This window comes from Salvelinus sp. IW2-2015, linkage group LG7 (genome assembly GCF_002910315.2).
Source record: "Salvelinus sp. IW2-2015 linkage group LG7, ASM291031v2, whole genome shotgun sequence".
Lineage (NCBI taxonomy): Eukaryota > Metazoa > Chordata > Actinopteri > Salmoniformes > Salmonidae > Salvelinus > Salvelinus sp. IW2-2015.
In genome coordinates, this window is record NC_036847.1 from 3,835,908 (window position 1) to 3,863,479 (window position 27,572).

Sequence of the window (27,572 nt, forward strand, 5' to 3'; positions counted from 1 at the left end):
GTTTCTGACGTGGGGACCAGTAACTTTTTGATCAAACTTTATCAATGTAGAAGCAACAGTCATTTTTAATACTTTGGTCATCAAGAAACGTCCCTTTTTCAGAACCCTGTCTTTCAAAGATCATTTGTAAAAATCCAAATAACTTCACAGATCTTCGTTGTAAAGGGTTTAAACACTGTTTCCCATGCTTGTTCAATGAACCATAAACAATTAATGATCAATGATCATCCTAATGATCATCCTGTGGAACGGTCGTTAAGAAACTAACAGCTTACAGACGGTAGGCAATCACAGTTATGAAAACTTAGGACACTAAAGAGGCCTTTCTACTGACTCTGAAAAACACCAAAAGAAAGATGCCCAGGGTCCCTGCTCATCTGTGTGAACGTGCCTTAGGCATGCGCAAGGAGGCATAAGGACCGCAAATGTGGCCAGGCAATAAATTGCAATGTACGTACTGTGAGATGCCTAAGACAGCGCTACAGGGAGACAGGACGACAGCTGATCGTCCTCGCAGAGGCAGAACCACGTGTAACAACCCCTGCATAGGATCGGTACATCCGAACATCACACCTGCGGGACAGGTACAGGATGGCAACAACAGCTGCCCGAGTTACACCAGGAACGCACAATCCCTCCATCAGTGGCTCAGAACTGATCCCGGGGGGGGGGGGGAGGGCGGGGGGGGCCATTTGTTTAATCCAATGGGGGGGGGAGGGGGGGGGGGGCTTGGGGGGCGGGGGGGGGGGTGGGGCCGGGGGGCGGCGGGAGGGGGGGCTTGGTATTTTTGCGCCGCGCTTTTTGTTCTTTTTTTTCTTTTTTTCTTTTTTTTTTGTTTGGTTTGGGGGGGACGGGCGGGGGAGGGGGGAGGGGGCGGCGGGGGGGCGGGGCCGTGTCGTCTATGTTATTATTTTTTTGGTTTTTTTTTGTTATTTTTTTTGTTTTTCTTATTCGTTGGTTTTTCTCGTGATTTCTCCTTCTCGCTTTCTTTTCTTTTGCTGTTGTTCTTTGCTTTTGTTTTCACTTATTTTATTTGTTTTTATTTTTTTTCTTCTGTTTTTTTTCTGTTGGTACCTGTTTTGTTGTATTATGCTGTGTTTTTTTTTTTTTTCTTTGTTGTTTTTTTTATTTTTTTTCTAAGTTTTTATATGTCTAATTTTATTTGTGTTTTTTTTTTTTTGTTATTTTTTTTTATTAATATTTTGTATTATTTTTTTTATTATTGTTATTATTTCTTTTTTTATTTTTTTTTTATCTATTTTTTCAATCATTCTTTTTGTTCTTTTTTGTGTTTCTTTTTTTTTTTTTTTTTTTTTTTTTTTTTTTTCTTCTTTTATTTCTTTTTTTTTTTTTCTTTGTGTTGTTGTTTTTTGTTTCATTTTTTCTTTTTTTTTTCGTTTATTTTTTTGTGCTTCTTTTTTTTTTTTTAATTGTTTTGTTTTTTTATTTTTTTTTTTGTTTTTTTCTTTCTTTTTTTATTCTATTCGCTCTTTTTGGGGGTGGCTTTTTATTAAGAGGCTGAGAGAGGCTGGACTGAGGGCTTTTAGGCCTGTTGTAAGGCAGGTCCTCACCAGACATCACCGGCAACAACATCGCCTATGGGCACAACCCACTGTCGCTAGACCAGACAGGACTGGCAAAAAGTGCTCTTCTCTTACGAGTCGTGGTTTTGTCTCACCAGGGGTGATGGTCGGATTCGCGTTTATCATCAAAGGAACGAGCGTTACACCGAGGCCTGTACTCTGGAGGCGGAATCGATTTGGAGGTGGAGGGTCCGTCATGGTCTGGGGCGGTGTGTCACAGCATCATCGGACTGAGCTTTGTCATTGCAGGCAATGTCAACGCTGTGTGTTACAGGGAAGACATTCTCCTCCCTCATGTGGTACCCTTCCTGCAGGCTCATCCTGACATCCACCAAGGCACCTGACATACTGATCGTTCTGTGTGTGATTTCCTGCAAGACAGGGAAGTCAGTGTTCTGCCATGGCCAGTGAAGAGCCCGGATCTCAATCCCATTGAGCACGTCTGGACCTGTTGGATCGGAGGGTGAGGGGCTAGGGCCATTCCCCCAGAAATGTCCGGGAACTTGCAGGTGCCTTGGTGGAAGAGTGGGGTAACATCTCACAGCAATAACTGGCAAATCTGGTGCCGTCCATGAGGAGGAGATGCACTGCAGTACTTAATGCAGCTGGTGGCCACACCAGATACTGACTGTTACTTTTGATTTGACCCCCCCTTTGTACAGGGACACATTATTCCATTTATGTTAGTCACATGTCTGTGGAACTTCAGTTTATGTCTCAGTTGTTGAATCTTGTTTTGTTCATACAAATATTTACACATGTTAAGTTTGCTGAAAATAAACGCAGTTGACAGTGAGAGGACGTTTCTTTTTTTGCTGAGTTTACTTTGATCTGGTTTCCTTCAAATATTATCAAATGATTTTGACTGTTCACCTTTAAAACTTGTAACACAGGTTCAGGCCCTGGTGTAACCTCATACCCCAGTGATAATGCCTTGCATAATGCCTGGGAAAAACACTTCAATTTGGGGCCTAAATGGGGCAAATCCAAAAGGAAGGCAATTTTCATCATTTGAACTTGACTAATCACATGAATGTACTATGCATATATCATAAACACTGACAAAATGTAATCATTGTTTGTATGGGTATATACAGTGGGGAGAACAAGTATTTGATACACTGCGCATTTTGCAGATTTTCCTACTTAAAAAGCATGTAGAGGTCTGTAATTTTATCATAGGTACACTTCAACTGTGAGAGACGGAATCTAAAACAAAAATCCCGAAAATCACATTGTATGATTTTTAAGTAATTAATTAGCATTTTATTGCATGACATAAGTATTTGATACATCAGAAAAGCAGAACTTAATATTTGGTACAGAATCCTTTGTTTGCAATTACAGAGATCATACGTTTCCTGTAGTTCTTTGACCAGGTTTGCACACACTGCAGCAGGGATTTTGGCCCACTCCTCCATACAGACCTTCTCCAGATCCTTCAGGTTTCGGGGCTGTCGCTGGCAATACGGACTTTCAGCTCCCTCCAAAGATTTTCTATTGGGTTCAGGTCTGGAGACTGGCTAGGCCACTCCAGGACCTTGAGATACTTCTTACGGAGCCACTCCTTAGTTGCCCTGGCTGTGTGTTTCGGGTCGTTGTCATGCTGGAAGACCCAGCCACGACCCATCATCAATGCTCTTACTGAGGGAAGGAGGTTGTTGCTAAGATCTCGCAATACATGGCCCCATCCATCCTCCCTCAATACGGTGCAGTCGTCCTGTCCCCTTTGCAGAAAAGCATCCCCAAAGAATGATGTTTCCACCTCCATGCTTCACGGTTGGGATGGTTTCTTGGGTTGTACTCATCCTTCTTCTTCCTCCAAACACGGCGAGTGGAGTTTAGACCAAAAAGCTCTATTTTTGAATCATCAGACCACATGACCTTCTCCCATTCCTCCTCTGGATCATCCAGATGGTCATTGGCAAACTTCAGACGGGCCTGGACATGCGCCTGCTTGAGCAGGGGGACCTTGTGTGCGCTGCAGGATTTTAATCCATGACGGCGTAGTGTGTTACTAATGGTTTTCTTTGAGACTGTGGTCCCAGCTCTCTTCAGGTCATTGACCAGGTCCTGCCGTGTAGTTCTGGGCTGATCCCTCACCTTCCTCATGATCATTGATGCCCCACGAGGTGAGATCTTGCATGGAGCCCAGACCGAGGGTGATTGACCATCATCTTGAACTTCTTCTATTTTCTTCTATTTTCTAATAATTGCGCAACAGTTGTTGCCTCTCACCAAGCTGCTTGCCTATTGTCCTGTAGCCATCCCAGCCTTGTGCAGGTCTACAATTTTATCCCTGATGTCCTTACACAGCTCTCTGGTCTTGGCCATTGTGGAGAGGTTGGAGTCTGTTTGATTGAGTGTTGGACAGGTTGTCTTTTATACAGGTAACGAGTTCAAACAGGTGCATTAATACAGGTAATGAGTGGAGAACAGGAGGGCTTCTTTAAAGAAAAACTAACAGGTCTGTGAGAGACGGAATTCTTACTGGTTGTAGGTGATCAAATACTTATGTCATGCCAATAAAATGCAAATGAATTACTTAAAAATCATACAATGTGATTTTCTGGATTTTTGTTTAGATTCCGTCTCTCACAGTTGAAGTGTACCTATATGAAAAAATTACAGACCTCTACATGCTTGTGTAAGTAGGAAAACCTGCAAAATCGGCAGTGTATCAAATACTTGTTCTCCCCACTGTATATGATTGATTGCTCCTGGTCGAGATGGAACAATTACCTCAAAGCAATAATTTGGATTATTCCCCAACAGCTACAAGGATGTTCATGTTAGTTTAGGACCTCATATTGTAGCTTAAAAAGACACCAAATGATGTACAAAAATACTTATATTGTCCAAAACAAGCTGTTCAGTTACTTACTACTCCGCCCCTCAGTGACTGCCAGCACTAGCAGCTCTTGCCTCTGTGGGCTCATAGGCCTTGTGAACATTGCTTGGCTTGTTTTGTCTAGCTATTTGCTATGAGGGGGAACTGACCTAATGAAATCTGAGAGTTTCATAGCATCAATTATACAGCACAAAATAAATGGACCGTCCTGGGGTGCTCAAATATGTGTCCGTTCAGTCAGAACTTCTGGGTCTGGTCTAGTCTCCATCCCGGAAATATGAATATTTCAGAATGAAAGTTAAATGGCTAGCGAATCATGCTTTGTGACATTATGTTAGCTAGCTGTCCCAGTTAGTGTAGATAATGTGTTTTCACTTACTACATCTGAATGCTTGTCGCGTTCTCCCTGGTTTCCACTAGTAACCACAGCCACAAAGTCAAAATTGACCATACAAAATGAGCTTTTTGGTTTAATTTACGGTTCGGGTTAGGCATAAGGTTAGCAGTGTGGTTAATGTTAAGATTAGATTGAAAATCAATTTTAAGAAGATAAACTGTAGAAATAGGGTGGCTTCATGACTTTGTAGGTGTGGTAACTAGTGACGACCATTCTTCCCTGGTGCACTCGTTTGTTCGTATATAGTATAAATGAATCTGTTGAAAACAGCGCGCAGCGTGTGCGGCAGGTCATTCGGTTTTATGACATGCACAAGTCAAATATGTGTATATATTTCTTGTCAAAGAAAGAACGTGGCATCATATTTCTGTCGTAACTTTGTTGACAACTCTAACCACCTTGCTCCCAGGGTATTCAGCCAATCATCGGCCAACCCCCATCTACCCCTGCCGGTTCCGTCCCGTCCCCTCACCGTTGAGACGTGACACTGTCCAGTTGCGCCGTATGCTAGCAGGAACGTGGGCAGCTCGAGACGAAAGGGCCCACGTTGGGTCCGTGTCTGAGTCTGCAGCCGTGATGTTGATTGCCGGCGTTGCGGTTGATGCGCTCACAGATCTGAGAACTCGCGGGGCAGCAGAGACGGAGCATTGTCGTTCCACGTCTATCAGATAGATCTGGAGGGTCCCTGTACCGCTGGCCACGGGAGAGCCTGGGAGGGGGACAGGAGAGGTAGAGAGGAGGGAGGGAAGAAGGGCGAAGAAGAAGAGGTAGGAGAGGGGGGAGGAGGAGGAAAGGAGAGGAAGAGGATAGGGGGAGATGAGGTAAGGGAAGAGTTATTGTTATTGTTAAGCAAACACTCATGGCCACACCATGACCGCAAAGCCATACACACACACACCACTGATAAGAGCACTCACAGCCCTTTCAAACAATACCCCAACAGAACAATGACTTGCAGGGAGCAGAGGGAGAGAGAGAGAAAGATGGGGGAGGAAGATGAATTGAGAAAACAGAGAAAAAGAAAGAGGAAGTGGTGATTGGGAGAAAGCAAATAAAGGGAGACTGCATGGATGAGATGGAGAGAAAGACCGAGAGAGATAACTAGATAGCGAGAATGTATCTCCTGTAATATATATGGGAGAGAAGAAAGAGAGGAGAGAGAGAGAGAGAGAGAGAGAGAGAGAGAGAGAGAGAGAGAGAGAGAGAGAGAGAGAGAGAGAGAGAGAGAGAGAGAGAGAAAGAGAGAGAGAGAGAGAGAGAGAGGAGAGAGAGAGACGAGAGAGAGAGAGAGAGAGAGAGAGAGAGAGAGAGAGAGAGAGAGAGAGAGAGAGAGAGAGAGAGAGAGAGAGAGAAGGAACCCAGGCAGATATCCACACACGGATTTCTGGGTAAATCGTGGAGATGATACCCTTATTCTTCTCCCTCCTATCTTGGAATAATACCTTCAGCTGCTCCCCTATCCCCCCCTCACTGTCACAGTGCCGTGAAAAAGTATTTGCCCCCTTTCTGATCGTCTCTATTTTTGCGTATTTTTGATACTGAATATTAGCAGATGTTCAACCAAAAACTAATATTAAATAAAAGAAACCTGAGTTTACAAGTATAAAAAAAAATGGATACTTATTTTATTTATTTATTTAACAAAAACYTACAGTGGCTTCGGAAAGTATTCAGACCCCTTGACTTTTTCCACATTTTGCTACGTTACAGCCTTATTCTAAAATTGATTAAATGTTTTTTTCCCCTCATCAATCTACACAAAATACCGCATAATGACAARGTAAAAACAGATATTTAGAACATTTTGCAAATTCATCAAAAAATACAACTGAAATATGACATTAACATAAGTATTCAGACCATTTACTCAGTACTTTGTTGAAGCACCTTTGGCAGTGATTAGAGCCTTGATTCTTCTTGGGTATGACGCTACAAGCTTGGCACACCTGTATTTGGTAGGTTTCTCCCATTCTTCTCTGCAGATCATCTCAAGCTCTGTCAGGTTGAATGGGGAGTGTCACTGCACAGCTATTTATAGGTCTCACCAGAGATTTTCGATCGGGTTCAAGTCCGGGCTCTGGCTGGGCCACTCAAGGACATTCAGAGACTTGTCCCGAAGCCACTCCTGTGTTGTCTTGGCTGTGTGATCAGGGTTGTTGTCCTGTTGTAAGGTGAACCTTTGCCCCAGTCTGAGGTTCTGAGCGCTCTGGAGCAGGTTCTCTGCACTTTGCTCCATTCATCTTTCCCTCGATCCTGACTAGTCTCCCAGTCCCTGCAACTGAAAAACATCTCCACAGCATGATGCTGCCACCACCATGCTTCACCGTAGGGATGGTGCCAGGTTTCCTCCAGACGTGATGCTTGGCATTCAGGCCAAAGTGTTCAATCTTGGTTTCATCAGACCAGAGAATCTTATTTCTCATGGTCTGAGAGTTCTTTAGGTGCCTTTTGGCAACTCCAAGCGGGCTGTCATGTGTCTTTTACTGAGGAGTGGCTTCTGTCTGGCTACTCTACCATAAAGGCCTGATTGCTGGAGTGCTGCAGAGATGGTTGTCCTTCTGGAAGGTTCTCCAATCTCCACAGAGGAACTCTAGACCTCTGTCAGTGTGACCATCGGGTTCTTGGTCACCTCCCTAACCAAGGCCCTTCTCCCCCGATTGTTCAGTTTTGCTGGGCGGCCAGGCCTAGGAAGAGTCTTGGTGGTTCCAAACTTCTTCCATTTAAGAATGATGGAGTCCACTGTGTTCTTGGGTACCTTCAATGCTGCAAAAACCTTTTCGTACCCTTCCCCAGATCTGTTCCTCGACACAATCCTGTCTCGTAGCTCTACGGACAATTTCTTCGATCTCATGGCTTGGTTTTTKCTCTGAGCTACACTGTCAACTGTGGGACTGTAGACTATAGACATGTGTGTGCCTTTCCAAATCATGTCCAATCAATTGAATTTACCACAAGTGGACTCCAATCAAGTTGTAGAAACATCTATGATCAATGGAAACAGGATCCACCTGGGCTCAACTTCGAGTATCATAGCAAAGGGTCTGAATACTTATGTAAATAAGGTATTCCCGTTTTGTATTTCAAATACATTTTTAAACATTTCGAACAACGTGYTTTCGCTTTGTCATTATTGGGTATTGTGTGTAGATCGCTGAGGATATAAATGTTTTATTTTTATTTTTTTTGAATAAGGCTGTAACGTAACTAAGTCTGGAAAAAGTCAAGGGGTCTGAATACTTTCCGAAGGCACTGTATGCAACACCCAATTCCCATGTGTGAAAAAGTAATTGCCCCCTTACACTCAATAACTGGTTGTGCCACCTTTCTCTGCAATGACTTCAACCAAATGCTTCTAGTAGTTGTTGGAATTGTGTCCCACACTTGCATGCAGAACTGCTTTAACTTAGCGACATTTGTGGGTTTTCAAGCATGAACTGCTCGTTTCAAGTCCTGACACAACATCTCAATTGGGATTAGCTCTGGACCAGGCCTGGGCAACTCCAGTCCTCGGGCACCTGATTGGTGTCATACTTTTGCCTCAGCCCCAGCTTACACACCAACAATCAACTAATCATGATCTTCAGTTAAAAATGCAATTAGTTTAAATCAGGTTGCTAGTGATAGGGGAACACCAATCGGGCCCCAGAGGACTGGAGTTGCCCAGGCCTGGTCTCGACCTAATCCCAATGAAGAAGATTTAAAAAAAGATTTATGTAAAGCTCACAGATCTGGCGATTAAACTCGGCGACGGTGCAAGACATTTGACATTGAGGGCAGAAGAGGTGGAGAGTGAGAGGGAAATAAAGAGAACTTAGATAGGAGCGGGAAAGAGGTGGAGAGAGGGAGAGGGGTAGCAGAGAAGGATCGCTTGAACAGGACAGTAATAAGGTTGACTTAGAGTAGGCCACAGAAACACCTGAAGCAGAGACACCCAGTCAAATAAAAGGGTAGGTTGCAGATTGGGATATTGGCATACCTTGTTTCCTGCAGTCATGATCATATACATCATTTACGAGTTCATAACCTTCGACATTTAGCAGCAACAGTGGGGAAGCTGGCTAACTGACAGACGAAGTGGTCGAAGGAGGAATTACATTTACCATGGGGAGACTATCATTTCAATGTTTTCTGTTGTACAGTACCAGTCTCCAATACTCCTATGATGACCATATCCACAATAAACAGGTGTGTAAATAAAACCTGGTAGCTGCCTGCCAGTCCGTTCTCTGTGGTCTACCTAGTGACAGACGGACCATATTGTATGTTCTCATTCCATCGAAGTCCAGGAGATGAGTTCCTCCTAGACTAGTCTGTGTGTGACTCCCTCGACCTTCACTGCTCAGATGACTACATGGCTAAACCTCCAGCACTGCCCACAGCACTATGGATACTGTGTCCCTAATTTCACTCCACTGCCTAGTCCTACTGTTTCAATCTCTACTCCCTACCTTTTCTACTGGAACAAAGAAGCTACTTGTGAGTGAAGAGTGGTAAGACACACACCACATAGCCTAAGCACATGCATGCACACACACACACACACACACACACACACACACACACACACACACACACACACACACCACACACTCACACACACACACACACACACACGTACGCGCACAAGCAGACACAGACACACACAGACACACACACATGTACGCGCACAAGCAGACACACACAACACACACACACACACACACACACACACACACACACACACACACACACACATGTACGCGCACAAGCAGACACACACACACACACACACACACACACACACACACACACACACACACACACACACCAACACACAGAGACTGGAAGGCTTCCCCTGTCTGGTGGTTTAGTGAGTTAATCCCAGTCATGTATGGGGGACATGTGGAAGCAGCTTGCTGAGGCTGATAGGAGAATTATGGGGGTTTTAACCAGCTAAATAAATAATTATGTTTGTGTAAATTCCTCAAAAGGATTTGTATTCGTTTTTTTCTTGATGTCAGCTAAAAGATTCCAGGCGTGAAGAAAGGACTTCTAGCAAGCGCCCCTTATGTTCTTTAAAAAGGAAACAAACAAATCCATAGGTGGGTTAAAACAGACGTGTGTAGGTGACTTGGTGGTGACAGCCATGATAATATGGTTGCTCTCTCTGACAGTGTTTCTCTCCCAAATACTGTCATCCCCCTCTTTCTGTTTCTGCCCACTCCTCTCATCTTCCCTTCCTCCCACCACCCCCAGCGCGTTTTACCATAATCCCTCACACATTATTACTATAGACACTCCCCCTACACCCACACAGTCTGCAACGAACACACACACACACACACACAATTTAGTCATTTAGTAGATGCTCTTATCCAGAGAGACTTGCAGGAGCAATTAGGGTTACCTCAAAACTGGGTTACCTCTGCATGATGAGAGGGGAGCGACAGAGGTGAAGACAGAAGCAGAGTGTAGAGAAACCACGTCACAAGCAACTCATAGGGTCAGAGGGCATTCAAAAGGTTTGTAAGGAGAGAGACAGGGACAGAGAATGAGTAATGGAAAAGGAGAAGGAAAAGGAGAGAAAGAGAGACAGAGGCATGGAAATGACGGGAGCGTGTCAGCCCTAATGGGTTTGCTGTCTAATCCCACCCCAGCTAACACATTTGGTTCCTTGGAGGTTCTGAGAACGAAGCCATACGTTTTCTGACCGGTAAAACTGAACGTTTGTTTTTTTAAATGTTCTGAGAACGGAAGAGAAAATAATGCCTGTTCTAGGAATGTACATTTTTATGGGACGTTCTGAGAACATTTTACTACGGTTCCCTGAAAGTTTTCCTGGGAAGTTTTGTTAAAGTTCTGAGAACATTTTACCACGGTTCCCTGAAAGTTTTCCTGGGAAGTTTTGTTAAAGTTCTGAGAACATTTTACCACGGTTCCCTGAAAGTTTCGCTGGGACGTTTTGTTAAAGTTCTGAGAACATTTTACCACGGTTCCCTGAAMGTTTTCCTGGGAMGTTTYGTTAAAGTTCTGAGAACGGGAATTAAAGGTTATTTGAAGGTAATTAAATAATGTTCTGAGAACATGTTTCAATAAGATGTTTTAATAACACCGCTAGCTTAGTTTGAGTTAACTGTTTTGAATGACAAGCACAGATAGGACACATGGATATTAATTTGCTTTGGCATTAATCATGCAAACACACGYCTTTTTTATTGTGGCATGGTGTCAGTGAGATTGCAACCTATGATCTTCTCTTCTCTATACATGGAATGAGTCCACTGTGCCACCAGGAAGGAGCTAGCATGACATGTTTTTTTTACTCATACAAAGCTGTTCATTTTAGTCTATTCAAACAGACCCCATTTCAAACGAAACAAGCACTCATTAAGATCAGGTGTGGCCGATTAGTTGCCGCGGCCAACACACCTGAACACGCTCAACAAGATAGAGGATAKAGAGAGTTCTGTTGACGTTGAGAATGGAATGTGTGTGTTCCCGAAATAATATTCTTAGATCGTTCTTTGAATGCTACTAAGGTTTTCTTGTGCTTGTTATGGAAAGGATTGTTAATGTTCCCGAGAACATTATTTTAAATAGAACCACGAGGAAACCTGTAGAAAATGTTAAGCTGAAGTACTGAAATTACCACAAAGGAACGTTATTTCTTAACATTCTCTGAACTTTCTGAGAACATGACTTTAAAAAGAACAACGAGGAAACCTGTAGGAAACATTATGCTGAAGTACWGAAATTCCCACCTCAGAAACATATGGTTCTCAGAATTCTATGTGCTAGCTGAGTGTCCTTCACTATTCCCAGAATGTTGTAGGAAGGTTGTATGCAAAAATAACCATAGGACAACCAAGCTCTCACCAAGTTCTAAGAAACATATGGTTCTCAGAACGTTATGCGCAAGCTGGGACACTTCCTACCCCCGCTGCAGAAAACAACACAGGAAGTTACACATCACGGTCTCTGACGTTGTCAATCACTGGGAACACGCTCACGCACACACACACACGCACAGGCAGTGTCAATCATTCTTCAAAGCCATCCCAACTTTAGGTAAACACACCAATGCACTGCACGTCACTGATAAGGCACTTTGGGAGGGGGAAAGCATTCTGTTTGCTTCCGCATGAGAAAAAAGGAGAGTTGTTTGTTTGCTGTGATTGAGTTTGTGCTCGGTTAAGCTCAAGCTTGAACTGGGTGGCAGAGAAAACTGGATGTGCCACACTCATTGCAGAGGAGAAAGAAAGAGAGGAGGAGAGGTGAAGCGAGGGAAGAAAGGAGAACGGGTCAATACAGCATGACTAGCTCTCTGTAACCAGGAGTCTCAGCTCTAATTCAGCTTTACATTGGTCTCTGCTCAACTCCACTGGGCCCACCTCTATCCTCTGCACCTCCTTTCTCTCAGTTTCTCTTTTTCTGCCACACACACACACACACACGAGCACACACACACACACACACACACACACGCACACACACACACACACACACACACACACACACAAGCACACACAATGGGTCTCACCATTGTCAACTGATACACATCTCACACACACACACGCACCCACACACACCCCCACACACACACACACACACACACACACACACACACACACACACACACACACACACACACACACACACACACACAAGCACACACAATGGGTCTCACCATTGTCAACTGCGAGGAAGGTGGCTTCATAAATGTTGTTCTTGACGTAGATGGACTCTCTGTCCAGGGTTGCCGTGGTGATGATCTGACCGTTGGTGTTGTTGATGGACAGCCAGTCAGCTGGGTCGGCCAGTTTAGAATACCTGGACGGGCAGGGGGAGGAGGAGAGGAGGAGGTCAGACTAACAGGTTCAAAGAAATGACGTATACTCACTCTTTATCTGCGAAGAGGAGGAAGGTAGCAGGTTAAGACAGCGGTTAAACACATGTAGACTAAATCAATGGAATGGGCATCACTTTCAAAAGTGCTGTCCAGTTGTATGCCAGTTACACACGCCCAGTTTAATGCTTCATCAATTTCTCATTCACAGCCTGTAGCTTACAGTCAATTTCACCTAATTTCCCACATCCCTGTACCAGGCATTGGAGCCAATTCTGTTAGTGTAAACACTGTAGCTATGTAAATGTGTATGAGAGTAAGGGGGGTTTGTGAGGATAGGGGAGCAGCTGAAGGTATTATTCCAAGATAGGAGGGAGAAGAATAAGGATATCATCTCCACGATTTACCCTGAAATCCCTGTGTGGATATCTGCCTGGGTTTTCTCTCTCTCTCTCTCTCTCTCTCTCTCATTGTTCTCTACATCAGTGTTTCATATGCACTGACGTGGAGAACACATTCACACCTGCAAACAGGCCTCCATGCCTAATACCCATACCCTCTCCCTCAGGCTCTCTAACCATGCATACCATGTTCCCATAGGCCTGCACTACGGTAAGTGGGCTGGAGAGAAGGTCTAAATGTAGGGATGGAGCGATGGAAAGAGAGAGGGATGGAGGGAGTAATCTCTCCCCTGTGGAGAAGATGTGGGGATTTTCCCAGCAGGCTAGTGGGCTGTATCCCAGGCTCTACACGGCCCTGGGAATGGGATGAGAGGGATGACATTTCCACACTGCCGTGTGGTCAGTACGGCGGGCAGCTACCCGCAGACTGGAACTGGCAGCCTGTGAAATAACTACTGGGGAGGGAGCGTGGCCTGCGCAGAGGGGGGCAGGGATAAAAGACAGAGCGAGAGGGAGAGGAGAAAGACAGTGGCTAACTTTATTCGGAAGCTGCAGAAGCTTACTGCCCATGGAATCTGATGTAAGATGTTTGGCTCTGTAGAACAGTCTCTCTCTCTCGCTCTCTCTCTCTCTCTACTGTGCAAGTGCAACACACGAAAAACGAAAATGCAATACCAAGGAGGTGTGGTGCAAGTGCAATTAGGCTGAGACTTTTTCCCGAAATTCCCCCGACGTGAATATATCAACCGTGTTTTGTGACATTCACCTGACGTGATTAAAGCTACCGTGTTTCTGTTGTTGCCACCCGCCATGGGTTCCCTGGGGTAACGTAATCTCTTAAACTTGTAGGCCTTTTGTTACAGTTACCACCCGCCATAGGTTTCATTAGGCAAAATGCTACATTCATGAACATGAAATAACCTTGTTACAGTCTGTGCATGCATGCATCCATCAGTCTTGCTCTTTTTATCTATGGTTTCTTCTCTCTCTAGGTCTCTGTCTGTCTCTGGAGGCAGGTCCAGGTTGTACTCTGGGTCTCCAGTGGAGGGCAGTCACACCTGAGAAGGAGAGGAAGATGCTGAGGCTGGAGTGGGTGAGCAGGAAATAGAGAAATAAAGTGGTAGAGAGGGGGAAAGAGACACACCCTTTCGCCCCTCACCTCCATTATGGTCCTGTCCTCTCTCATCCCTCTCTCCCCCTCCCTTATCTGGCAACATTAAAAGTTAGAGGTCTGTGATGATAAAAGACATTACACAAAAGGTCTGCTCCCCAGAGCCTGACGCTCGAACATTACTCATTAATTAAATCCCCCAAACAGTGCCTAACACAGTTAAAATAAAACTTAGATCAAGTTTATTAAGTGCTTAATAGCACTCCAGCGCCAGACAATCTCCCCCCGCATTGAAGAGACGATCGGGTGTGTAATTAGACATTTTCTTTAAACAATCGGGCACATTAAGGGCACCTCAGTGGGTCCTGAGTGCAGATCTCAATCTCGGCGGCTCGTGTTAAACATCACTTCCTCTTAATTAATTCCTAGTTTGAATGTCAGATTTTCAGCTGGGATTTCATGTGACTGTCAGCTCTAAAAGAGGATGATGTGTCAGATCTAAGGGAAAGCTGTGCTGGCTTTTGCTTCGTGGTACCCATAGTGACCGCATTATTGTCATGCCACACTGTGAGCCAATCACACGGCCTGGGCGATTGGCAGTCGCCATAGCAGTCAGCTACTGAAGTGTCACTTCCTGTTTCTGTTGGGACGACTGGGCTGCCGCAGTGACAGACGTTGACACGTCGCAAAACTGGCGCAGAGCTAAATCTACCCAACGGATCGGAGTCACCGACCTTTTGCGCCCCCACGTGATTTGCACGCACACCAAATAAACACACACATTCAACAAGAAAACACAGCAGCTGATGAGTGAGTCAGTGGGTGAAACAACCATCCCCAGGAAAACACAGACTACTGCTGCCTTCTCCAACTGACCTAGCAGTACACGACTGGGAAAAGCGCTTTTCGAGTAACAATAATCTGGCTTGGTTGGCCGGAGTCAAGTCTATGATTTCGTTGCTGATATCAAAACCTAGGGGAAGAAAAGTTGGTGGGCAGTTTTATCATTTCATTTCTTTTGGTTCTTATTGCTTCTATACTGTCTGGAACTGACAGCCAGTGTTAGCTCTGGTGCTTTAAAAGACACCAAGGAGAAGTACAAGTTATATTAAGTCATAATATTCAAGCTGCATAATTCCATTGTCTGCATACTACCTTGATCAGTCTCTCTATGCATATACAACTTTGTGGTACTGGTAAGTGGGTGTGAGGAGTGAATACGATCTAGTATGAAGTCTGCTGGGGTTAGCGATAGTAGTAGGGGAAGAAAATGTATTTTTTCAAAGCCTGTCCTTGATAATCAAAAATGCATGTCCTCCCAGCCTTCCTTCAGCCCATGCAGGGTGGTCTGGGTAATCATTTATGCGTGCATCTCCAATCCCACACCTCGCCTCGCTCGTCTGGCTCTGACAGGTAATGCCTGATTCCCCCCTCCAAGCCACCCCCTCTATCCCCCTCCATTCCCCCATACCCTGGCCTCTGTCCCCCCTCAACCACCCCTAGAACTCACTGCTTGCCATTAGTCTGGTCCTGACCTCCCCCCTCCCCTCTCTCAACTCTCCGAACCTCCCCGGCCCCTGCTTTTCCTTCTCTCACTCTCAATCTTGTTCATGACCTTTTCCCTTTCTCTTTCTCTTTCATTCAGCAGCGCCCTTCCTCTTCCCTACACTCACATCACATGTTTTTTTCTGGTCTCCCTCAGTCACATAGAGAGATCTCTGATCTGTGAACCTGGCAGTAGTCACACATACAAAAGGGAGTTGTGCCTAAAACCAGTCACCAAAAATCAGTCGTGACAAATTGCTAGCTAGTCAATAGACACGAACTCTGCTCACTGGCTACTAAGAGGGGTTCCCGATCCAAAGTTTCAACTGATAATGAAACAAAAAACGACAGATGAAAACCCCATCAAAACTTTGCACGGTTTCTGTTCCCCGTGTGTCTGATTGTGAGGACGGAGTGTAATGGCTGACTACAAACAAGATAATATATGGTTTGGCTGATTGGCGTGACTTAGCACACATTCATTATGTATGATTACATTTCCTTTCAGGAATAATAAGAATCCAAGTGATTCGTTTCCCTGCACGATCCAAGCCTGATGCCTTTTACGCCTCTCACTCTATAGGACTTCAATACAGATTCAGGTTCTTGTCATTTGGCAGACGCTCTTATTCATGCATATATTTTCACGCTGGTCCCCTGTGGGAATCAAACCCGCAACCCTGGCATTGCAAGCACCATGCTCTACCAACTGAGCCACACGGGACCTCCCAGACGAAACCACATTGGAGGCTGATGTGGGCAAACTGTCCCACTAGTTTGTTAAGGTGCCAGGGCTGGGCTACGGTTAAACACTAGATGTGCAGGAGAATTGATTGTGGTGGGGAGATTGTGTATCATTGTGTGTTTGTTTGTGTGTGTGTGTGTGTGTGTGTGTGTGTGTGTGTGTGAGTGTGTGTGTGTGTGTGTGTGTGTGTGCGTGAGAGAGAGAAAGAGAGATGGAGAGAGAGAGGGGTGGAGAGAGAGAGAGAGAGAGGAAGAGAAAGAAAAAGGGAGAGAGTGTGAATGTGTGAAGCAGGCCATGACAGAACATGGTGTGCCTCAGCTACCCAAACTTATCTCCAAGGTGTACTGCGGACTTAAACTGGTGTACGGGAAAAGGATCGGGAGGGAAAGGGGGGAGGGGGAGGGAGAGAAAGCAAAGAGAGATAGAGGAGAACGACAGAGAGCTGCAGCAAGATAGAGAGCCCAGCTGGTGACTTTGGCGTCTTCCTAAATTATAATTATAATTTACACTAATTTGCAGTGAAATTAACTGGCAAATTTGTTTAGATCTTTGCCCCAGAGAGAGAGAGAGGAAAAGGGTACATGATGATGAATGTGGGGTTTGGGGGGGGTTTGATGGCCTGGCCCTCTCATAGACACAGCCATCCACTTAGTCACCAGACTAACCCAGCCAGGGAGAAAATATACATACAAACACCACACTGGCAGTTGTGTAAAGTACTTAATTAAGTAAAAATACTTGAAAGTACTAATTAAGTCATTTTTTGGGGAACTTGTACTCTTACTTCACTGCATATTATTTCCTCCATACATTTTCCCTGAAATGTCTGAGTTTTGGAGTGTGCCCCTGGCTATCCGTAAATGAAAAAAAATGTTTTTTGTAAAATGGTGCCGTCTGGTTTTCTTAATATAAGGAATTTGAAATGATTTACTTTTCATACTTAAGGGGCAATCAGTAGTGGCTACATCCATTTTTGGATGTATAAATGAATGATATGTACCTCTTGATTCTTGAAGAATATACCTTATAAATGCCTTGTGAGCTTAGTTTTACTGTTGTACACCATCAGATCCCCAAATATAAACTTGTTTTACTCCAACAAAGAAAATGTAAACAAACACTATAAAGTCTCACAATATGGTTAAAACTATCATTTTGATATCACGGATGATTAGTCCTTGCATCCATAGCTCTGTTTATGAATTTGAGAGTGGTTCAATTTCTCCAGCTCCAGCTTTTTTACCAAAACAGGGGTAAGGAATGTCACTTTGTTATTGTTTCTACTGCTGATTACCACTTTAAGTATATTTAAAACCAAATACTTTTAGACTTTTACTGAAGTCGTATTTTACTGGGTGACTTTCACTTTTAGTCATTTTCTATTAAGGTATCTTTACTTTTAATCAAGTATGACAATTGGGTACTTTTTCCACCACTGCACACATGTGTGAGTTAGTGAGTGAGTGACTGTACGTGCGTGCTTGCAAGTATGTGTGAAAGAAAAAAGTAGCCCCTCCCTCCTACATCATAATCAACATAATCATGTCATAAATCAGCTGACATTGAGGAAGTGAAGACACTGCTGTGCTCCACAGGCAGCTTTAAAAGGTTGGTTTAGATTCACAGCCAACAGTGTGAGAGCCCTGGGAACACTGCAGGTGTACAGACTGCTGTGTCAGGCCTTCGAGCAGGGGCCAGATGCTGTATGTGTGTGTGTGTGTGTCCTATCTATACCTTTAGAATACACATGGCTCTGGTTACCCAGGGGGCAGTGCTCCCCATTAACCCTCGTGCCCTCCTAACGCAGTGCCCTGTGCTGGCGCCGAGCACTGGCAGACTGGACTGCTGAGAGATGGACACTGCCAAGAACCATGGTCCCCATTTCACTTTCATCCTCCCTCTCTCTCCGTCGCTCTCTCTTTTTGTATCCATGCACGTATGGCCCTACTCTCACTACGAGAGATTGCCTACAGATTTAGAGAAAATACTGCAATGTAAACTTGCGAACTGGTCACATCTCGGCCACTACCGCCGGAGGTTGCAGGAGAGCCTTCCTCAAGAGTCAACCCCTCTCTGAGCCGTCGGGTGTAAACAGAATTGTATCATTGAGCCAAATGCTCCTACAGTAAAAATCATAATGGTTTTGAAAGAGATGAAATGTATAGGCATTTTCCTTGTATTAGAGACTTGTTTTATTGAGTTTTTATCTAAATTGCAGTAAAAGCCGGTTATTCTGAAATTGAAAGGAATCTCAGAACACCAGAATCTATTTCAATGCAAAAGCAGGCAGAAAACGCAAGCAGAAACTCAGTGAACTAACATCTTTTTCAGTCGCAATGTTTTTTCATGTACTGATTTGCATGATATTGATGAAATGAGGCAGGGATCATTGACTAGATTCAGTTAGTTGCCGATTTTTTGTTGAGCGGATGGTCGGGGGCCAGAACATAATTAGAATAATTTGTAGACTGTAAATTGACCGCAAGAAACTCAAACAGATATACACTGAACAAAAATATAAACGCAATATGTGTGTTAGTCCCATGTTTCAAGAGCTGAAATGTTCCATACGCACAAAAAGTGTATTTCTCTCAAATTGTATGCACAAATGTATTTATATCCATGTTAGTGAGCATTTCTCCTTTGCCAAGATAATCCACCCACCTGACAGGTGTGGCATATCAATAAACTGATTAAAGAGCATGATCTGTACACAGGTGCACCTTGTGCTGGGGACAATAAAAGGCCACTCGAAAAAGGTTTTGAGGGAGCGCGCAATTGGCATGCATACTGCAGGAATGTCCACCAGAGCTGTTGCCAGAGAATTTCATGTTAATTTGTCTCCTATAAGACGCCTCACAACAGCAGACCACGTGTATGGAGTCGTGTGGACGAGCAGTTTGCTGATGTCAACGTTGTGAACAGAGTGCCCCAAGGTGGCGATGGGGTTATTGTATGCATAGGCATAAGCTATGGACAACAAACACAATTGCATTTTAAATGCACAGAAATACCGTGATGAGATCCTGAGGCCTATTGTCGTGGCATTCATCCGCCGCCATCACCTCATACACAATTCATGGACGCTGAACATTTCCCAGTTCTTCCATGGCCTGCATACTCACCAGACATGTTACCAATTGAGCATGTTTGGGATGCTCTGGACCGACGTGTATGACAACGTGTTCCAGCTTCCGCCGATATACAGCAACTTCGCACAGCCATTGAAGGGGAGTGGGACAACATTCAAAAGCCCACAATCAACAGCCTGATCAACTCTATGCGGAGGAGATGTGTGGAGCTGCATGAGGCAAATGGTGGTCACACCAGATACTGATTGGTTTTCTGATCCTTACCTTTTTTTAAGGTATCTGTGACCAACAGATCAATTTATTTCAATTGACTGATTTCCTTATATGAACTCAGTAAAATCTTTGAAATTGTTGCATGTTGCGTTTACATTTTGTTCAGTATAATATTTGACTAAAACATAAGAATTTCTCAAACCTTGCCGACATTTGCATATGATCACGTGTCTCTCTATTATGCGTGGTAAAACTTGGGAATAGATTTCCAAAATGAAAAAAACATTTTGTGGTGTTTTTAGTATTATGTCCCCCCCCCTCCCAAATATCTTGAGGGACCAAATAAAACCAGCGCGGGCCGCCATTTGGTGAAACCTGTTCTAAGGTAACGTCAATACGCTACGTAGGCCTAAAAGCTATCTAGCTATGGTTCAGCTAACGTTGGCTGACTTTAGCATTCAGTTGAATGCTATTGGTAGCCTGTGAGGAGGAGGATGCAGACATTTGGTTAGCTTGTTAGCTACGGAGCTCTGTGATGACTGACAAGGTATGATAACACTACTGTCCCTTTATATTCGTCTGAGAGGTGTAAACGTTCATTCTTGCTATGCTAATTTAGCTACCTGATGAAACAAATGTTGTTAGTTGACGTTAGCTAGCTAGCTAGCAGTTGTGCCACTTTTCCTGTGAACTTGAGCTATTGAGGTAGAACGTCATGTCACGTCTCCAAGCCCCCCGAACTCTCTCTTGGCATGTGACATACCGTTGCTAATGTAAATAGAAAAAGGCGTATGTACATATTATATAAAACATTCTTCAGCCTGTATAAGCCCTAAGATGGCACTTGGCCACTATGCCACTACTGCTAGTTTATACAAGGGGAATGGCAGCTCTGTACTGAGTGAGTTTACATAGAAATCTTAAGAGAGAGAGAGGAGAAGGTTTGTTTGCATAGTGCCCCACTGTACCTAATGCTCTGCTCAGGAAGCAGTCAGGGTTGGGAGAGAGTGCGAGTGTGTGTGTGTGTGTGTGTGTGTCTGTATGCGTGTGTGTAAATGTGCGTGTGTCTGTATGTTAGTAAACGTGTGTGTGTGTAAATGTGTGTGTCCAGTACCTGATGCTCTGCTGCATGAAACGGTCAGGGTCGCTGGCTGAGAATGTGGTGAGAGACGTGCCAGCGGGGACGCCCTCCTCAAAGCGGATGGACTTGGGGTTAGTAGGGAAGTAGGGCGGTTCGTTGATGTCTACCACGGAGATGGTGACCCCGGATGTGGACTGGAGGGACGACTGGATCCCACTTGCCAGCGGGGCCTGGTTATTGACCACCACCGTCAGCATGAAGGCCCTGTTCTGCTCAAAGTCCACCGGCTGGAAAGGAGGAGAGGTGGAGATAATTAGGTTACAATTAGTCATCTCACAGTCCCATCAAACGGTAATAGCAATCACACATGAGAAATAGAGAAAAAGAGAAGGAGGCAAAGCTGTAGGGGAAAAGGAAGACAAATACAAACAGCAGACATAACAAATGATGAGGGAGCGAGAGAGAAGAGAGCGAGAGAGATGGATAATAAGAGAAGACTAGGAAGGGTCGAATAAACCGGGAGAAAGAAGAGCAGGAGAGAAAGAAACAAACCCTGCACTATGGCGAGAAGAAATATATACGGGAGAGAAATAACGAGAGCGGGATCAAACCCACGGTGCTATGTAACCCCCACCCATCCCCAGAACACTTAAACATTCTCCTCCAGTTCCCCAGTCCCTCTATCCTCCACCTACAGATGTTAAACACGCACAGAGAGAGAGAGAGAGCTGAGTCCTGGTGCTGAGCAGTGCTAGCGCCGCGATAGCTGGGATGAATTTGAACAACGTTACCGTTAAACTTAGAGGGACCTCTATACCCCTACCTGTAGTTACCTTGCTAACACTGAGTGGGTTAGGCAGGCCTTAAACTATTCATGGACTGGCTGCTGTAGTGGCTGACGCTCCCTGTTCAGTTCACGCTGGGTAAACTCCTCAGTGTGTGTGTGTGTGTGTGTGTGTGTGTGTGTGTGTGTGTGTGTGTGTGTGTGTGTGTTGTGTGTGTGTGTGTGTGTGTGGTGTGTGTGTGTGTGTGTGTGTGTCGGCTAGCTCCAGCCACCTACAAGGGCAATCTGCCCTGTGACCCTAAAACGGAGCGACAGCTCTGGGCCGGCTTAATGAAGACAACACAAACCCAGATTCAAATAACCAGAAATACACAAACAAATATGTTGGGTGTTGCGTGATGCTCGGTCTGATTACAGTCAGCTATGCGGTTGATGATTAGCGCCTAGGGGCTGGTGTCTGCTGGGTTTGATTGTGACAGTAATGATTTGGAGCACATCTGTGTGTTGCTTCGCCTCAGTGTTAGCAGCGAACGGACACGACGGGCAGAGATATAAAAAGCATTCATAATCAAGCAGCCAGGGTGATGAGGGGATTGGATCTGACAGATGCCATGGTGGGGTATGTGTGTACGTGCACTAGTAATAAGACGAGATGGCTGGTGTTGACGTGCCCTGCCCTTCTGTCTCTGTGTACGTGCCCTGCCCTTTTGTGTGTGCCTGTGTAGGGTTAACCAGTGGTGTACTCGGAGCTCTTTGATCCATAGCCAGTGGTGTTCAGTGCACAGGGAGGTCCGGCGTATCTGCAGGCTCACTAACACACACACACATCCTAGGGGGGAGAGCAGAACGAGGGGGTTAAAGGTCAATAACCTAGCCTCCACCTCCTTCCTGTGATCCATCCCTCACTACATCTCCCCCTCCACCTTTTACTCCATCCCTCTCGTTCCTCTTCTCCTTCTTGAATCTGCTCTTCATCCCCTGCTCCCCCTTCTCCTCACTTCCCTCCCTCCCTCCCTCCTAATATAATCTACCCTGCCTCCTCTCCTCATTGGCAACTCTCCCATCTACTCCTCACTTCCTCCTTCCCGCTCCTCTCCTTTCTTCTCTCTGGTGTGTAGTCACCCCTATCATTTCCTGTGTTCATCACAAGCTTCTTGAATTTACATATCCTAATGACTTATTAAAGGCAAAATAGTGTGTGTGTGTGTGTGTGTGCATACGGGCGCATGTGTGCGTATGTGGTTCTGCGGTGCCTCTGTTTTAATCCAGGATTCCTTATCGGTTCCCCAGAGAGTTCTCTACACGTGTGACATGTGCAGGTTAAATCCTCAGTCCTTGTTTACAGAGCAGCGACGGTCCCAGGTGGGCTGTCTCAGTAAACATGTGAGAGATGTCAGTGTGTTCTGCTGATGTGCCTCCACTAGCAGCCAGAGAGGGCCTCCTCGGTAAACACATACCACAAGAATTCAAATGCAGCTSTGTGATGTTTCCCTGTTTCCCTGCTACCTATGCGTTCCAGGTTGTCTGATGTGAAACCGATTAGAGTTGGTAGCCATTCCGGCTCCGCTCCCCAGAGAGACTCAAAGCCTTCCTGTTTACTTGTTGAGACTGTCTATTCCTCGCGCTGCTCCTGGCTCTTAATTTATGATTTCCTGATATCCTCCCTGGGGTTGCTACGGCAGCTTACGGCTGCCCGCCCGCCTGTTTGCTCAATTCTACATCAGGGAGCGAGTGTTGAGGAAAAGTATTCGACCCTGAACAAAAAATATAAACGCAACAATTTCAACGATTTTACTGAGTTACGGTTCATAGAAGAAAATCAATTCATTAGGCTCTAATCTATGGATTTCACATGACTGGGAATACAGATATGCATCTGTTGGTCACAGATACCTTTAAAAAAAAGGTTGGGGCATGGATCAGAAGACCAGTCAGTATCTGGTGTGACCACCATTTGCCTCATGCAGCGTGACACATCTTCGCATAGAGTCGATCAGGCTGTTGATTGTGGCTGTGGAATGTTGTCCCACTCCTCTTCAATGGCTGTGATATTACATCTCGATCCAGAGCATCCCAAACATGCTCAATGGGTGACGTCTGGTGAGTAATGCAGGCCATGGAAGAACTGAGATATTTTCAGGAATTGTGTAGAGATCCCACAGCGACGTGGGGCTGTGCATTATCATGCTGAAACATGAGGTGATGGCGATGGATGAATGGCACGACAATGGGTCTCAGGATCTCGTCACGGTATCTCTGTGCATTCAAATTGCCATCGATAAAATGCAATTGTGTTCGTTGACTGTAGCTTTTGCCGGCACATACCATAACCCCACCGCCACCACGGGGCACTCTGTTCACAACAGTCAGGCCAAAACCCTGGTGAGGACTACGAGTACTCAGATGATCTTCCCTGAGACGGTTTCTGACAGTTTGTGCAGAAATTCTTTGGTTGTCCAAACCCACAGTTTCATCAGCTGTCCGGGCGGCTGGCCTCAAACGATCCCGCAGGTGAAGAAGCCGGACGTGGAGGTCCTGGGCTTTTCGTGGTTACACGTGGTCTGCGGTTGTGAGGCCGGTTGGACGTACTGCCAAATTCTCTAAAACGACGTTGGAGGCAGCTTATGGTAGCATTCAATTCTCTGGCAAAAGCTCTGGTGGACATTCTTCCAGTCAGCATGCCAATTACACGCTCCCTCAAAACTTGAGTCATCTGTGGCATTGTGTGACACAACTGCACATTTTAGAGTGGCCTTTTATTGTCCCCAGCACAAGGTGCACCTGTGTAATGATCCTGCTGTTTAATCAGCTTCTTAATATGCCACATCTGTCAGGTGAATGTATTATCTGGCAAAGGAGAAATGCTCACTAACAGGGATGTAAACAAATTTGTACACTAACTGAGAAAAATAAGCTGTTTGTGCGTATGGAACATTTCTGGGATCTTTAATTTCAGCTCATAAAACATGGGACCGACACTTATTCCGTTCATATTTTTTGTTCAGTGTAAAATCCAGCCATCTAGAGATAATGAAGGGAAGCAAAATGCCAGTGCTTGAGGTGCTGAGAGAAATAGAGAGGTGTTAATGCCATTCCTCAAAATGTTACTGTAGAGTCACACGGACAGACGAAGGAGCAGAAAGAGGAATTACAACTGGCTCTGCAGGGGCAGCTCATCAATAAACTACTCAAATATACACGCACACGCAGCAACACACACACACACACACACACACACACACACACATACACACACCCACCTGTTCCTAAAACGGTAAACAGATAGGATTACAAGTGGTGTTGTATCCATCCACCTCAGTAGCTAGAACATTATAACACCACAGCAATTGTAATTGAGAAATCAATATCTAATTTGTTGCAATGGGCTTAGTAGCCATTATAACTAGGTGTGTGTGTGTGTGCGTGAGTGAGTGGTGCATACATGCGCGCCCATGTGGTTGTGAAGGACCTACCCTATCCCTCAATTAGACTTAGCTAGGGGGTTTCAAAGTCAAAGCTCCCATTGTGTTGTGTCCTTAGCTGCCCCTCCCCAGCCTATAGCTAGTGTACAGCCTGGGGCGGACACACACTGACTTATAGATCTGACACGCAACACACAGATTAATGGGGTAACACTGTATGTGCTACATCAGCCTCACAAGGACATGTCATATGGTTAATAAAATAAAATATCATACGATATAGACCTGACAACAGCAGTCCTCACTCAACCTTGACCTTTCTGTAGGCTTGGTGTGAAGTGTGTTACAAAAAAAAAAGTGGATATGATAAGTAGGTCTAGGTGAGACCTGGAGAATGTACCTTTTCACCAGATCTTCACGAGATGTCATAGTTGCTGTTTGACTTGGAATTCTTCACTATTTTAGCACTACCTGCCCATTCAATATCAAACGTTTTTTCAGAGCAAAGGTCAAACGAAATCGGGTGCTTTTTTTCTGTAACTTTCCTACGTGTAAATCTCCGTGGAACAGCTTTGAACCAATCTGCTAAAGAAAAAACTCTCCACAGCATTTTTGTTGTTGTTGTCTGAGAGGATATACCATTGTTTTGATTGGTCACAGGGCCCTTACCTTCACTACGGTAACCATGCCGTCGTTGGTGTGTTGGTCGGTGATGATGGTGAAGTGACCGATTGGGTCTCCGCTGATGATCCTGTACACAGCATTCCAGTTGGGCGAGTGTGGCTGGTCCCGGTCGATCACGGTCAGGTTGGCAACCACGACATTGACCCGGTTCTCTGGGACCTCCCCTGAAAACTGGGAGGGGTAAGAAAGAGGGAGAGCGAGATAAGAGGAGTTAGCGGAAGTCTTCTCCTCCTTTGTGTAAGTAGGCAGTCAAATGGCTTAATTATCTCGTTACTCAACAAAACACTACTCCGGTGCGTTAGGTGCATTTAACAAGCTAAACACCCGTGCTATCCTCTGCCTCCACATGTTTGAAGAATTGTCTTATTGCCTTCCCCATCTTTCTGTTCTTCTGAGAGACTGATGGAGGGAGAGAGGGAGCGAGGGACGGAGAGAGAGAAAGGGCCTGCTTTTGGGAGGGCTTAAGCAGCAGTGGGCATGTGTTTTGTGGGTTTTAGATGTCCTGCAGAAACACATGTGTTTTGTCCTGATAAGGCCATACAGCAGAGGAGTCAGTCTGTCTGTTATGGTCGGGAACTGATCACAGCTTAACGGTCTGTCAAGCAGGGCTCCCCAACTGGCGGCCCGCGGGACGATTTTGGCCCGCGGGTGATTTTATTATTTTAATTGTTGGATATAAAAGACTGTAAAAACACCAGCAAATCAGCTCCAAGTGATTTACATTTTGGGAAAGTAGAGAGATATACTCTATGTGATAGTATACAAATGTAAATAAGGTTTGAAAATAGTATGTTTTAGTCAAATATTACATCTGTTTGGGCTTTTTGCAGTCTATAAATGATTTGTAATTATGTTCCGGCCCCAACCACCCGCACAATGAAAAAATCGTCCCGTGGCTGAATCTAGCTGATGATCCCTGCCCTACAGGCTCAGGAGACCTTCTCTGTCTGCATAGACTATACACAATGACATTAGGCCCCCCACCGAGACACGCTGAGACACACTGTGACCCAGCACACAAACACAGTGAGATTAGGAAGCTCTAGCAAGATGGTCGTCTAGAGAACCAATGACATTCTTCAGGAAAAAGAGGGTTCCGGGGTGGTCCTGTTCGTCTGCTGGGATTGGATAAAGAGGCAGTGTGTGTGTGTGTGTGTGTGTGTGTGTACACTCTTCACTAAGTCTGTTTTGATGTTGTTGTCGGCTAGGCCAGGGTATTCTCCATGCTGATTTGAGGAAAGTTTTTTTTCTGTAATAGGGACATTTAGGGCTATATAGGGACCATAAATAACCACACTCACAAACTCAAAGGCTGCTATAGAATCTACAGAACAAGGGTGCCCACTGGGAAAAAACTAGTTGAATCAACTTTGTTTCCACGTAATGTCAACAAAATAATTTGTTGAATCAATGTGGAAAGTCTTTAACGTAAGGGAATTTCACAAGTCCAATTTCACTGTGATTTTTTTTTTTTGGGGGGGGGGGATTTCAAGTTGAATTCATGTTGGTTGAGAACTCAACCAAATGTCAATGTAAATAGACGTTGAACTGACGTCTGTGCCAGTGGGTCTGTGCTTAGAGTGGTGTCATTATAAGGTGTTCCAGGCCCACAGTGAACAACAGAAAGAACAGAGGAATAATCACAGTCAAAGTAATAGTGCACAAGGACTGTCTTCATCCTGCCGTCACATTCTTGGCAGTGAGGAGGTAGAGGGGGAGGCAGAGCAGGAGGTAGGGGGAGGCAGATGAGAGGGGGGGGCAGGGGAGAGGAGGGAAGGGGAGGGGCAGATGGGGGGTGACAGAGAGCTTCATCATGGAGCCCAGGTGATGTCAGGATG

General features: G+C 45.0%; 1 protein-coding gene across 1 annotated transcript in view; it reads right to left on the reverse strand.

Annotated features, from left to right (window-relative positions):
* The window catches only part of LOC111966224 (cadherin-4-like), an 86,230-nt gene that overhangs the window by 7,341 nt on the left and 51,317 nt on the right, over positions 1 to 27,572 (reverse strand). Inside the window, exons 6-9 of the mRNA XM_023990691.3 lie at positions 25,720 to 25,905; positions 20,878 to 21,131; positions 12,498 to 12,640; positions 5,304 to 5,540 (exon numbers count right to left, since the gene is read on the reverse strand). Of these exons, the coding sequence (XP_023846459.2) occupies positions 5,304 to 5,540; positions 12,498 to 12,640; positions 20,878 to 21,131; positions 25,720 to 25,905 (820 nt within the window). The remainder of the gene's footprint in view (positions 1 to 5,303; positions 5,541 to 12,497; positions 12,641 to 20,877; positions 21,132 to 25,719; positions 25,906 to 27,572) is intronic.